Below are 15242 nucleotides of genomic sequence, written 5' to 3'. Positions count from 1 at the left end.
CAGTTCATTTTATTTAATTCATTCAAAATATATGCAAAAAAACACATATATGCAACAGTATGTATGATAAATCATATCTGCAAGCTTATTCACATTTCTAATCACCATTTTTTTATTCACATCAAATATTAGGCATAATGTATCTCAAATCAAAATGCCCTGCACAGTACACACAATCACATGTTTATGGCCCAGAAAGAGCATAGAAGTCTGACAGGAACAGATGTTTTAGACTACAGGAAGTCCACAGAGTGCAGAATATGTAAATAAAGAAGCTGGAGCAGGGAGTCCATAGCATGGTGGAAGAAGGTACTGTAAGGCAGGAGTCTTTTTAGCTGAGCCATGAAGGCACTCTGTCTGTCCCAGCCTGGCAACAGCATAATCACAGCACAGTCCAGGTACTGCATGAGAACAAAACACACATACCTCAAGGCACTTTGAATAGTGAGCAACAAGTTAAATATTACTATTGGACACAGTATTACTTGGTTTAGTTTACTGCTCATGCCATACAGTGCATGTACTGTACTTTAAACGTCAAACACTATTAGAATTGCAAGTGGATAAATGGTAGTGAACATTCCAGTGCTGCTAGACACTCTACAGTGGTCCAGTCCAACTCACCTCATCATGCCTAGGCTCAGGCTGCCTTGCAAGGTTGCATTTATGGAACATTTCCGTCTGTTTCAAATTAGAAGAATTAGAAGAATGGTGTTGAAGTTCTAAATATAAGCAGGATGTCGGGAAAGTCAATCTAGTTTTAGTTAGCTGTCATACTCACAGAGTGGGAATTGGTTTTGCTCCACACATGGGCTTCTGTCAAGAAAATTTACCAGAACAGGAATCAGGAATTCAAACAAACTGTAGCAAAACATATGCATGAGGATGTAGGCTAAGCCAATGGTAGGAAAATAGACTTCTTACTTGCTGTAGTAAAAACACTTGTGGTGACGACCTTAAAAAATAAAAGCTTTGGTTTTACATTTCAAATAGTATAGCTTCTACAAAATTACTAGCCTTTAGTACACAACAATAATTGGAAAGTCAGTATGTGAAAGCACGTACCACGTTTGCGACGGTAGAGAAGATACAGTCCACTGGCAGATCCCAGCAGGAGAACGAGGAGAGAGGCACCAACGCCCACACCAATTGAGATGGGCAACCATGAGGACCATGAGGACTCTTGAACTGAAATTTTTTTAAATGTTACTGAGATTTAGATTAGATACACCAGTACATTTAGCGACAGAACCATTCACTGTAACCTTGACAGGTTCTTGGACCAGTCTCATTGCAAAGACCACTTTTCTCACCAGGTGTGACTGTTGATGAGGAACTGTTGGCTCCTGAGGGACTTATGACTGCAAATAAAAACATAAATCATGCATCAGTAACACAGTAACAGCCAGACAGATGAATGTCATGTTAGATTAGACAGGAATTGATTGCTGTCTTCACCGTCTGTGATTCTAAAGGGTTCACTGTGTTGTGACCTCTCCTTCAACAGCTCCACAGTACAGGTGATGAAGATCTCTCCAGTCCTGCTCCTCTTCCTCATCTCCCTCAACAGTTCCTCTTCGGCCACTCTCACCACACAGACGCTGTCTTTGTAGGGTTGCTTTTTAAAGGGAATGTCTTTGCTGTTCACGTAAAAGTAGCACCAGGTGCCATGCTTAGCCTGACACCGTAGACTGAAGTAACTGCCTGTCTGATCCACATGGATCTTGGCTTTGAAATCTGGCAGTAAAAATATAAAGAATAAAAGCTGATTTTTTATTTTCTTTTACATGAATTGAGTGCTGTAGGGAAATTCTAATTAAAGTACATTGTCACTCACCGCTCACAGACAGTTTTTGAATGGTGCTGAGCTTTGAACTGATGACTTTACCGTCTCCTTTCTGTAAAAAAACACAGCTAAGATCTACTTCAGTCTTGTTCCACTGTTTGACCTCAACCCAAAACAATCTGAACTGACAAACGTCATTGTAAGCCAATGTCCTTAGTGGATTGGGGTCCTGGTCTCTATAGAACTGGCATGCTGATGGTGAGACTCCTGGTGACTTTGAGTTCAGTGGCTGTGAGTCACAGCGTACATTAACAGGTGTAGCTATACTGATGAACCCCGGGTCTAATACAATGGTAGGTGTAGGGACAGCATCTGTTTATAGTAAAAGAGAAAAACTGTGAGAAGCTGAAATCAGAAAACAGGTAAGTGATAAGAGCTTGATTTAAATAATGTTCTTATGTGGTGCATCACCCGTTTTCCTACTTTCAACTAAAAGATAAAGATGATTCTACTAAAGGACGGAAGAAGTGTTTCTCGTGTTTCAAAAAATGCACTAAGCATATTGGTACTAAACTGTAACAGTGGAAAAATATAATTTTACTAAATTAAGTGTTGTCTGAAATATTAGTAAGGTGTTGTGAAATGGGCCTACTCAAATCAAAATCTTAATGGTCATTTACACAATATACAGGATACAATGTAATGAAATGCTTGAGGGTAAGCGCCTCAACAACGCAACGATCAAACAATATCAATATTAATTTGCAATGTCATCATAATAACAGAAGGAGGAAACAATAACAATAGCAAACATACTGTACATACCTTCACAACAACTTGTTTTAATTGGGAAACCAACCATATCTAAGAGAGGATTATTTACATTTTTAAATAAGGCAAAAGAAAAGATTACAGTCAATTACAGTAAATTATTTCAAGCTAAAGTAAATATTAAATACTCACAAATAACTAGAAAATAAAGTAGAGGCATATCGGCCACTTCTTGCTGCCAATGAAAGAGTAAACACTCCCGTGGTGGGAGAGAACTGATCTGAACTCAGATCACACAGACCACACTAGGCAGGTCTGAAGTCTCAACGCAGAAAATGACCTCCTCTTCCGCCACCAGAACGTGTCTGTCCACATATAACACCTGAACTGGACTGTTTCAATTTCAAAGCTGTGTAAATACTGTAGCATGCTACTATAGATAAACAAGCAATAATCATGCCTCAGTCACCCCTGGGTCTATCTACGTATCCATGATTAGATGATTAGTAGATCTATCTTATATCACAATATAAAAAATATCTTTCATTGGTTTCAGTATGTTCCACTATTCATTTTTAAACAAAAACATAACACTAGCAATACCTTCAATCTCACAATAAAGTACAAAGTAAAACACTGATCGTCCTTCAGCTCTATGAAAATATGTTGTTTCGATACTTGCAGGCCTTCTGTATTTCATTTGATAAGATACCGTTCATTTAATTCAAGCCCTTGAGGTTTTCGATGGGCTGTCCTGTTCAGGCATTGTCTAGTATTTCCAAGTATATCATTGTCTCTCGAAATAATGTAGTGTGTATGAACCACCAGAAATGTCACATAGTCATTCACATTTAGCAACAACACTGTAGACATCATCTATATATGAGACAGCCATTTCACCACATACTAGTTGTGGAGCATAACCCTGTCTGTTACATTCACGTTCTTCTCTCTGGTCTCTCTAACCAACTGCATTTAGGAACAATTGACTATTACAAACATTAAGTTAACTCACCAACTGCCAAATAACTCCAGAACACTCAACACCTAGAGGGCCATGTGTTTTATGTGGCGTTTACCTAGCACCAATACTTTGATCGGCTACAAAATAAAGCATCATAATTTATGCATTTTGGGCGACTTTATTCACCCTTTGGACTAAATGAGTCAAACATCCATGGCAACACTGGTACTAATGACTCATGATGTGTACCCAGACCTCCACAATGCTGTGACTTCATGTGGTTAAGCTTACTGCTTTCTTTCCAGTGGAGGCTGGTGGATACCATTTGTCATTCCATTCCATGCATTACAATGACCCTCCACTTTCTACCTCCACCAGCCTCCCCTGTTTCTTTTCATATCATAACATTGCCAAAAACTGAAAAAAGAAAAAAGACTGCATAATGTATGTGGGGTTTTTTTAAATTGGAAAACAGAACTACATACAAAACAATAAATGTAGACAGTAAATTTGATTAATTTCAGGCATAAAAAAAATGACAAATTAAAAACATACGGCGGCCAGCTCTAGGAAGAGTCTTGGTGGTTCCAAACTTCTTCCACTGTGTTCTTGGGGACCTTCAATACTGCAGACGTTTTTTTGTACCCTTCCCCAGATCTGTGCCTTGACACAATCCTGTCTCGGAGGTCTACGGACAATTCCTTCGACCTCATGGGCCTGGTTTTTGCTCTGACATGCACTGTCAACTGTGTGACCTTATATAGGCAGGTGTGTGCCATTCCAAATCATGTCCAATCAATTGAATTTACCACAGGTGGACTCCAATCAAGTCGTAGAAACATCTCAAGGATGATCAATGGAAAGAGGATGCACCTGAACTCAATTTCAAGTGTCATAGCAAAGGGTCTGAATACTTATGTAAATGTGATATCAGTTTTTTATTTTTAATACATTTGCAAACATTTCTAAAAACCTGTTTTGGCTTGGTATTTCTGCAGCTTAATTTGGTCCATGCGGTATAAAATGTCAATTAGTCACGTTGTCTAGAGTTGACGTGGACTCTGCTGTGTTGCCTGCCTGATGGCCTGAAAGTTCCATAGAGGAGAGGGCTTCATCCAATGGGAGGGAGGGGGAGTCCTCCTTTGCCAATAGGTTGTTCTTGCGCAGATGACAGGCCTGTTGGTAGGGTGGGCAAATGGGGGGCTGGGTGGGGGGCGTATACTGGTACTCCTTGCTGGAATCCAGCTGTGGAGAAAAGTTAAAGTGTTAGTCGATGGGGACAGAGTATGTCAGGAGTAAAAGCCTGGAGAGAGGATCTAAGGCTGCACTACTTCTGCGAGGAATCCAGTATTTTATTTTTTTATTTAACCTTTATTTTAGCAGGGAGTCCCATCGAGACCAAGGTCTCTTTTACAAGGGAGCCCTGCATACACACAGTTTACAATAATACACATCCAAAATAAAAACATAATAATCACACAATCAAGAAAAACAAACACAGTATATGGGTCTGTGTGAAGTTGATGTGTGTCGTCAGGAGCACCTGGAGCGGGTAGGTCCTGTCCGAATCAAAGGCACTCAGGTCCCCACAGGCCAGGAAGGGAACAATGACCCGGTTTGGTCCCTCTAGCTGGTTGAAGTCCACATCTGAGCCACACAGACAGAAAACAACTTGAGTATTCCACGGAGGAATCCAGTGTTGCTCAATAACATCTGAAGTTAAACTCCTAATAACAGACAAGGCTACAGTACACCATTTAGGCTATACCTGGGCTCTTCCTCCTCAGACCTCACTCCCCTAGCACCCTATATTACTGTTATAATTATTTTAATTGTTTTTATCTTCCTTTCTCTAGCACTGTGACTGCCGATGTCACTTGTTCTTATCGGAGGTTTTACTTACGATGACTGTTGTACAGTTGATTCACTTATTTATTTAGACAAATGTACTTATTGTAAGTCGCTTTGGAAAAAAGCATCTGCTAAATGACTTACAGTGCATTCGGAAAGTATTCAAACCCCTTCACTATTTCCACATTCTGACTCTCAGACCATGAGAAACAAGATTCTTCGGTCTGATGAAACCAAGTTTGAACTCTTTGGCCTGAATGCCAAGCGTCAAGTCTGGAGGAAACCAGGCACCGCTCATCACCTGGCCAATACCATCCATACAGTGAAGCATGGTGGTGGCAGCATCATGCTGTGGGGATGTTTTTCAGCGGCAGGGACTGAGAGACTAATTAGGATCGAGGGAAATATGAACGGAGCAAAGTACAGAGAGATCCTTGATGAAAACCTGCTCCAGAGCACTCAGGACCTCAGACTGGGGCGAAGGTTCACCTTCCAACAGGACAACGACCCTAAGCACACAGCCAAGACAACGCAGGAGTGGCTTCGGGACAAGTCTCTGAATGTCCTTGAGTGGCCCAACCAGAGCCCAATCGAACATCTCTGGAGAGACCTGAAAATAGCTGTGTACTGACGCTCCCCATCCAACCTGACAGAGCTTGAGAGGATCTGCAGAGAAGAATGGGAGAAACTCCCCAAATACAGGTGTGCCAAGCTTGTAGCGTCATACCCAAGAAGATTTGAGGCAGTAATCGCTGCCAAAGGTGCTTCAACAAAGTACTGAGTAAAGAGTCTGAATAATTATGTAAATGTGATATTTCAGTTTTATATTTCTAATAAATGATCAAACATTTCTAAAAACCTGTTTTGGCTTTGTCATTATGGGGTATTGTGTGTAGATTGATGAGGGAAAAAATGAATTTAATCCATTTTAGAATAAGGCTGTAACATAACAAAATGTGGAAAAGTGAAGGGGTCTGAATACTTTCCGAATGCACTGTATATTAAAATGAAATTAAACAAATAACATGCATGAAGGAACAGGGCTCTGTGGGGAGTTACCGTATGAGTGATCCAGGAGGGGATTGGACATGTTGGCCACATATCCTTCAGGAGGAGAGTAATTCTGACACACCACAAACGCCTCTGTAGGAGTAAGAGAGAGAGAAGTAACCAGCCTACTACACGTATATCTCTGGCCTCCAGCAGCCCTTCAGAGTTGTTGTTATATAGATATACTCTATCTATGGCACGATGGCACTGATGACAGTATCAACACTGCTAGGGGATCATTTGCGGAGGGAGCACTGACTGACAACCCAATCCTTTTAACCTCTCAATGGGGTCTGCCACCTGTTTAACACATTTAGTGTCGAGGTCACTAAATTGTCAACAATCTAGAGTGCCACGGGTGACTTTATTCACCAAAAATGCAGAAATTTTGATGATTAATTTTGTAGCCAATCAAAGTATTGTTGCTAGGTAAACACCACATAAAACACTTGGCCCTCTAGGTGGTGAGTATTCTGGAATTCTTTGGCAGTTAGTGAGTTAACTCCAGCTCACCTATGCTGGAGTTCCTGCTGCTCCGAGGTTTGGCGCAGGTCACACCACTGAAGAAGATCTTCAGCTGGGAGTAGAGGAGAGTCACGTCTTTCCCCCGGAATATCTGCATGGGAACGACAGGAGAGAGAACCATGGCCTCACATGACTTCCACAAACATAGACAACAGACTAATAATTCAAACTGTGGTTAAAATGGCCTCTCTTCCACAATTCACAACTAGTCTCATGTCCTCCTCCAGCGTACTGCCTACCTTTGCAACAAACGTTCCTCCAGGTTTCAGGACGTGAGTGGTGATATTTAGGGCCTGTGAGGGGAGAGACCATTCATACATCAGGGACTAATACAAGAGATGAAAGAGCAGACATAACATAACGATAAGTGATTTGAAATTCAACTCGATATGAAAGTCTGTAGTCCACACACTCACAGCCAATAGCAGTTGAGCTTGGATGTACTCATCCACATCATGGAGTCCTGTCACTATGGAGACAAAACAGACGAGGACCAGTTAGAGATAGGTGATGACATTTAGCCAAATGAGAAAACAATTGCAAACACAATAAGCCAATAAGTGAAGTACAGTATAGTATATTTCTTGACCTAAAAGTGATTGACTGAAATACATGTAACCAAATGTAAGATGTCACAAGCCACAGTGAAACAAGGGGGCAGAAGACGCTCACCATCAGGTGCTCCATCACACACTACAAGGTCAGCAGGCTCTCCCTCAAAATGCCTGATCATCTCCTGGGCAGTGGATATCTAGAAGCAACCGAAATATCTTTAACCTCACAAATGATATTCACAGCTAAAGTGTTTTAATGTCTAAATCCATTACACTATGGCTAGATTCCAAACCAAACACTTATCCCATTCCCTCTGCCCTTGACGATGACTTGCACACCTTTTTCTGAAGGGTTTTGGAATTCAGCCAACACTGCGAACAATTCAGTGAGAATTTCCCTCTCAGAACAGAGTGTGTGAGCCATCCGCCCTGGTAGAAAAGACATGTCTTCGGTACCTTGGTGATGTCCCCTTGAATCTGTGTCACTCCTGGGAGAGGAGCCATCGCCTGGAGGTCGACCGCCACAATCTTCACCTCCTCACTCCTTTCTTCCTCATTCTTCTCTTCTTTCCCTCTATCAAGTCAGTCACAGGGGGGAGGGGGAGGGGACTGTATAAACGGTGGGTACATACTATTTAAAAACATCCCATACTTTCCGATGCCAAGCTAGTTGCAAATGCTACTGTATGAGAGGATTCTCTCTCGAGTTGCAAAAAAAAAAAAAAGACAGACAAACGGAAAAACACACAAAACATACCACACTCTACGGCTGAATAAAAATCTGCTTCAAGGTATCCTGTTTGTTGTGTTGTTCGGAAAGCTGTAATGAAGTAAAAAGAGAGAAACCTCTCGTAGAGTTGCAGTTGCCTAACGACAGCCAACCGTGCTTGCAGGAGTAGGAGACTAACCTGAGTTTACGGCTGAGGACCTGACTCCAGCTGCCTGGAGCGGCACAAAGGTCCACCGCCCTCTTCACACCTGAGGGAGAGGGAGATATGGAGATGGAGAGAAAGCTGTCATACTATTGTGAACCAATTTCACAGCCATAAGCACAACAATAAACTAAGACAGTCTTACCAGTGAACAGGTCAAACTCTTCATCCAGCTGTAACAGTTTGAAGGCGCTACGGGCCCTCCAGCCCTCCTCCTTGGCCAACCGGTAGTAAATGTCCCGCTTGTCCTTGGAGGAGCGACCCATCTTCACCACCAGCACCCAGGGAGCTGAGACTGAGAACAATTACAACAGCATACATGTCACATAGGGCTATTATCACATTGTTCTGTCTAAATGTATACATCCTGCACCCAATTCATTCAGCAGGAAATCATGTTGGTTAGGCTAGCGAGCTAGCAAAGTTAGCTAGCCGATTGAACCAGTCTACAGCAGCCAGCCAGCTGACTGTTCCAACTGAGAAATGTGTTCGCGTTCAACCCATCACAGACACATTTTTTATTAATTCAGTACTTGTAGGGAGTAAACATACTTTACTGCATGCACACTACTCACTTCCAGAGAGAGGCTCTGCACTGTGGCTCTTTTTCACGTGTTTTGTGTTGACGTTTACTGTCAGGACCCCTTGGCAGTTGTCCTTTTAGCGCCTGTACACATTTGAGCGCCTGTACACAATACTGTCAAATACCTTTCCCCTTCTTTCCTACCAGTTATTCACCATTTAGCTATATGAAGGAAAATACAACTTCATATGTGCATTTTATATATTCAGTGAGCATTCCCAAGCTTCCATGGTGCAAAAGTGTTCAAAAGTGAGTCCTCAAAAATGTGTTAATGGATTAAAGAGATGAGCAGGCCTACTGAATGAATAACCAAATGACTGGATGACTGGATGGATGAGCACTGATGATGCCAATGCCTATCATCCTAAGTATATACTCAGATGTATACTCATCCTAAGTATAAGTCTATGCTATCATACTGTATCATTGACCCCTAGGTGCTAAGGACACTTGGAGCTCTAGATGGCAGTACAATCAATGGTGAGAGCATAACCATAATCTCAGTTCTCAGCCGGACCACTCACCTCATGCACCAACTGCAAAACAAAACATTAAATCATATTTGCTGCTACAGACGGTCTACACCGCCCACCCTTATCATTCCAATCACTGGATAACACAATTGCTAATCAATCAGTGGGAGCATTAGCCGGCAGCATGGTCCGAAACATTTGGTCTAGCTCAGACCTGTGTCTTGGCCAATCTTGGCCCTTTTATCCATTAAGAGTATTGGACATATACAATGTCTTTCAGCAGGGTTCTGCTTATCTGCACAACTGATGAAAATCAAATAGATTACTGAATAAATTTATGATGATTTCCATTTTCATAAAGGAAATTGCTCCAAAGCGAGATATCTTGGGTGTTCCGTTAAAGCTCTGGTACTGTGCTGTACTTGACCACTGGTCCATTAGGAGCCATCGATCATTACAGGCAATGCTGGTGGAGCCGCTTTGTAAGTGCCAGGGGGCAAAAAAGCCCTTGGCCGGCGTTCAACATTTCTTTCAGAGTCACCCCTGTCGAAGCCAAGACCACAATACTGCAGACCAGCTTCCTGTCAGAGGAGAAGAAGAAAAATGCAAACTTTCTCTCTTTCTGTCTGAAATGCTGATGAGAGGACTAGCAGCCGGCGCTCTGGGATTCTGCATCACTTGTGAGATACCGTCTCCTTTATCATTGTCAAAGCCCTTTTAGCTGTTGTACATCACATGTGTTATACACCGACCCACCTTAAGAGAAAACCATCCAATCTTCTGTCAGGGGCCTTTAGGGGGAAAAATTAGATCCCATGAAGGGTGTTGATTAACTCTTGAACCGGCCTGTTCTGTCTGAAGCCTGCAGACACCCAGCCCCGTGCCGTGGGGAACCGGTGCTGGCGGTGCTGGTTGTTATCGAGCAGCCTCTCTCCCTCAGCCGGCTCGGAAATCTGCTGACCTCTGAGGGTTGGATTACCCTGCTGCCTCGCAGCCTTGCAGCCTCCACTCCAGAGCACTTGAGGACAAGGCCGGAGGACTTGATGGCGATCAATTCACATCGAGTTGCCTATCTTATAAGTGTTACATTACAGTAAATGTGTTTGCTTTGCAGTGGTCCTGCAGCCGGTGACTGCAAATATACAATGTTCCACAGATTAAGTCTGAGTGCACCTGTGGTATATTTTTGTACAGGGTATCTGATCTCAATTGATTGACACTCTCTTTCGAAGGTATGGCCTGGTACCTAATGGGACATTAAGCCCCTTACTGACTGCTCTCACACAGCAAGCATGCCCAAAACATGCATTATTATTCTATTATTTAAGTATGAGGGCATGTGCTGTGCATTAGGTTTAGGCTATACTGAAACACTATAAAACAATCATATGGCCAATTGACCTTGTGCTTACATGCCCCCTCTCTGCTCCTCTACCATCAGTTATGACAGATGCAGACATGCATCCTGGGATACCTACTCCACAGGGCTCTCACTCATGGAACAAGGCCTTCCAAGTCTGTGGGTTTTTGAAGAATGGAGCCAGCAGAGCGATCCTTTTCCATTGCGGCTCCTATAATTCCTCTCCTCTCCTGATGGCTCCACCCTCTGATGCAATCTAACCCTCAGATCCCAATTACGTCCCCTTGTCGAGACAAGTTTTATATTACATCACATTAAAGAGCCCTGAGTGATAGCTGGGCAGAGACGGCATGTGTGGGAGTTATTAGGTTTACTGATGGAGTGGGCGTCTGCGTGACTGATAAAGAGAGGTTGGATGAGTAAGTGACTGACTGACTGGTTGACTGACTGGTTGGTTGGTTGACTGACTGACTGGTTGACTGACTGACTGACTGACTGACTGGTTGACTGACTGACTCACTCATTGATTGACTGACTGACTAAATGAATGAATAGGAAAGTTATTGCCATAAAGTTATGAATGTCAGACAGACTGCTGGACCAACCGACAAAGTTTGTGTTCATGTATGTTTGTGTATATATAGGAAGGCTTAGGTGCAGTGCAGTGTTGAGCTATAGTGAGTGACACAGAGAAACTCCCATCTCCTACTGCCCCCTCATTGCAGAGAGAGAGAGAGGGGAAAGGAGGGGTGCAGAGAGTTTTTGGAAAGGCAGAGACTGCGCAGCACTGCAGACACTGGGCGTTGGCTCCACACGAGGAGGGAGGAAAAATAGAGAGAGAGAGAGAGAGAGAGAGAGAGAGAGAGAGAGAGAGAGAAAGAGAAACTCAAGGGGAGGAGAGAGACAGGAACATAAAAGCAAGCGCGAGGTGCAGAAACATAAAAGGCTCAGAGGACAGAGAGAAGTATTTAGTCGAGGGAAGATGAGAAGAAATAGGAGATTAAAGGAGGGTGAACTGTAGTCATGCAAAGTTGACCAAAAGTTTAAATACCAAAGGTTTATAGACAAGAAAAGATGCTGATGTCCAGTATTAAATCGATGATGACTCAAGTAAACGCTTGGTATGTGTGTGTGTGTGTGTGTGTGTATGTGTGTGCGTGCGTGTGTGTGTGTCTGTGCGTGTCTGTGTGTCTGTGTGTGTGTGTGTGTGTGTGTGTGTGTGTGTGTCTTCCTGTATTCTCGAAAAAGGTCTGTGTGTTTCCTGTGTGTGTGTGTGTGTGTGTGTGTGTGTGTGTGTGTGTGTGTGTGTGTGTGTGTGTGTGTGTGTGTGTGAGAGAGAGTGTGTGTGTGTGTGTCTTCCTGTATTCTTCAAAAAAGTCTGTGTGTTTCCTGTGTGTGTGCGTGTGTGTGTGTGTGTGTGTGTGTGTGTGTGTGTGTGTGTGTCTTCCTGTATTCTCCAAAAAGGTCTGTGTGTGTGTGTGTGTGTGGGGGGGGGGGGTGTAGATAGAGAGATAGAGAAAGCCTGTGACTGACAGTTTTGCCCTTGGCCTGCCTGCCTCCTCCTCTCTCAGGGCCCAAGAGGAAGCCTAGTTAGTCCACTAGCTCTCCCAGATCTCTCCTCTCTCTCTTTCATTATACATGACTCTATCTCAGGCTTACAGTGGTAGCAGCATTGCGAGTACTACACACTTCAGGAGCTGCTCAGTAATTCTCAAAGAAAGTTCTAGTTACTGACCTATAACCTACTGTACTCACTGTACAGTATACTTGCATAAGTATATACTTTTTAACCGGCTGGCTTATTGCTCATGGAATACTATGCACTTGATGGCCTTCTAGGAAAATTATGAATTAGTTAGACAGAATGGGCATAGCAGCAGAGGGAGGGAGGAAGGGTGGGAGGGAAGGAGGGGGAGAGAGGGAAGGATGGAGGGAGGGGGAGAGAGAGAAGGAGGGAGGGGTAGCCATGCTGCACAGATTGAGATGACTCACTGCTGTGGGAGAGATTCTGTAGGAGAGATTCAGATACAGTATTGATACCATACCTCACACACACAATTGTTTTTACTAGCTCACTATCTTTATTACATTCTATTGTTGTTGTTGTTGTTGTTGTTGTTGTTGCTGTTGTTGTTGTTGTGGATGTTGAGAGCTGCTCTGCCCAAGGCATTTCGTTGCGTTGTGTACTTGTATTCAATGTAATGACAAATAAACAGAACTTGAACTTGAACACACACCTCACAGATCGAGAGACTGTATATATGTTCATGTGCTGTCAATCATATCACACAGGATGGTCTCAGACTTTCACATTGTTCCACCACACTAGGAAATTGTGCTGTAACTCTTGGTCCTCTGTGGCTCAGTTGGTAGAGCATGGTGCTAACAACGCCTAGGTTGTGGGTTTGATTTCCACTGGGACCATATATACTGAAAAATGTATACACTCACTGCAATGTAAGTTGCTTTGGATAAAAGCGTCAGCTAAATGGCATATATATTAAAACAATCCAACATATTCATTTCATACCTCAGCTTATGAATATGGCCCTTGGCACAATATACACACACATACTGTACATCTGGTTGTAAACTGTGTGTATGCAGGGCTCCCTTGTAAAAGAGACCTTGACCCCCTGCTAAAATAAAGTTTAAATAAAAATAAATTAAAACATCTGTGCTGAACAGGGAGTACTACAGCTGAGTCAGAGCATTAAATGTCAGGGTGGCACCAGTGTTTGTTAGTCAGGAAACAGGAAGTCATGCAAATGTAAGTGAGTGATGACTGTGCTGTAACGTCGTACATAATTCATGAGACAGAAACTGCAGAGACGGGCTAAATGGGTTGGTTGTGAGAGGGAGATCTCAGAATCTTCAGGACAACCCTTTTCAGAAAGGAAACACGCAGACCTTTTTGGGAGAATACAGGGAGACTCAGACACGCATACACTCACGCACGCACACGCACACACACACACACACACACACACGCACGCACGCACGCACGCACGCACGCACACACACAAACACACACACACACACAAGACCACATATAGGCAAACTGGACTAGAAACACACACACACCTTCTTTGAGAATAGAGAGAGAAACAGACACACTCCTCGAGTGTTAGCCTTGAAGGCTAGCTTACACACTGAGATGTCTCTGGATGCAAGCTAGCTAAATCAGAGCTACTAGAGCCCATATCCCTCTGCTAGTCAGTGAACAACACCCTGAAGCTGTTTAGTACAGCCAGAAGAAGAAACGATGAAAGAGCAACTTCTCTTCCCCCTGGGGTTCTAGAATGGCTTTGATTCTAAAACAGAACGGTGTTGTGCCGTTCAACTCCAGCCCTAGTCTGGGCTTCATCAGCATATCTTAGTCTCTTTGTCAGAAGACAAAGGCAGAAATGTATAATTTTGCAGTGCAGGAGTGACACACCATCCCTTGAGAATAGCGAGAAAGTTGTGCGCCTCCTTCAAAGGATCCGTGGTAAAAATGCAAATGCATTTGTTCGCGTTAACCAAGTTTGGGCTTTGTTTTTGTCCCACCCACACATTCATAGAATCAAAGTATTTAACTCTGTATTACTTACTCCACAATTTAAATTATGGTTATACAGGTTTCATCATCACACATGCAAATGCACCCAAAAAATTATGTGCACACAAATAGTCTACTATATGTTTAAAAGGTAAGAGTCATGGTTGAATCTTTTTGTACCCCTCAACTCTTTTTCACTTTTAATACAGTATAAAGCAGGGGCCACAGAAAGACATGTCTGTCTTGCCTCCGATCTCATCAATATTTCAGTCACGTCATCCTTGATGAATCAGTGCTGTTGCAGTCATTCTTTTCTCACTCTTCTCTTACAGGGAGGAAACAGCAGAGTACCTTCTGTCTACTGAGAGACAGTCTACTACCAATATCAGTTATACCTCTGTGACGACTGTATTACAGTACATGCAGGACTCGACAGTTAACCCCTTAAGCTTCATGCCCTATTTGACTAATTTCCGCTTAAAAAACAGACCTAAACTAAACTGCTTATAACATTAGAAATATGATGATCACATGCAAAAGCAGCATGCCATTTGATAGGTAACACCTTGAAGTTTTGTGTGGATATGCTCAGATCATGGTTCAGACTTACATACTACACATGACAAGGAGATAAAGTAAATAATAATCAAATTAAAGCAGAATTTGGGCCAAATTATGGGCCTGTCCAGCTTAGGCTGTGTTGTATAAACAGATATGAGTTAACTCTCACTGCATAGACATTCTAACACAATAGGACAAATATGCCTATTCTCCTACAACTGGCAAGGTTTGGGCAGAAGATATCATCAACCTTGTAACTAAAGCATTAATTGTTATTTTATAAGCAGTGTC

The 15242-nt window shown here is 42.8% G+C and overlaps 1 protein-coding gene across 5 annotated transcripts; it reads right to left on the bottom strand.

Moving 5' to 3' along the window:
- On the bottom strand, nt 1-9078 carry ftsj1 (FtsJ RNA 2'-O-methyltransferase 1). Of its 5 annotated transcripts, none has more exons than XM_083670689.1 (20): nt 9009-9078; nt 8579-8728; nt 8410-8479; nt 7958-8075; nt 7620-7698; nt 7364-7416; nt 7187-7240; nt 6936-7038; nt 6432-6515; nt 5065-5168; nt 2750-4766; nt 2612-2650; nt 1838-2158; nt 1459-1737; nt 1314-1361; nt 1066-1188; nt 925-955; nt 782-816; nt 625-681; nt 1-401 (listed from the first exon to the last, which is right to left on the bottom strand). In XM_083670689.1, exons 2-11 carry the CDS (start codon nt 8697-8699, stop codon nt 4548-4550), a joined length of 1005 nt encoding a protein of 334 aa, XP_083526815.1. In that variant the 5' UTR covers nt 8700-8728; nt 9009-9078; the 3' UTR covers nt 1-401; nt 625-681; nt 782-816; nt 925-955; nt 1066-1188; nt 1314-1361; nt 1459-1737; nt 1838-2158; nt 2612-2650; nt 2750-4547. The 5 variants fall into 5 exon arrangements, with proteins under 5 accessions (XP_083526815.1, XP_083526817.1, XP_083526816.1 ...); XM_083670691.1 differs by having other exon boundaries at nt 1838-1898; XM_083670690.1 differs by having other exon boundaries at nt 1838-2650; nt 2750-2949; nt 3161-4766.
- Between the last annotated feature and the right edge of the window lie 6164 nt (nt 9079-15242).

Source organism: Argentina silus (genome assembly GCF_951799395.1).
Source record: "Argentina silus genome assembly, chromosome: 5".
In the NCBI taxonomy this organism is placed as follows: domain Eukaryota; kingdom Metazoa; phylum Chordata; class Actinopteri; order Argentiniformes; family Argentinidae; genus Argentina; species Argentina silus.
Note: the sequence above shows the minus strand (reverse complement) of the source record. Positions and strands in the feature narration are given on the sequence as shown.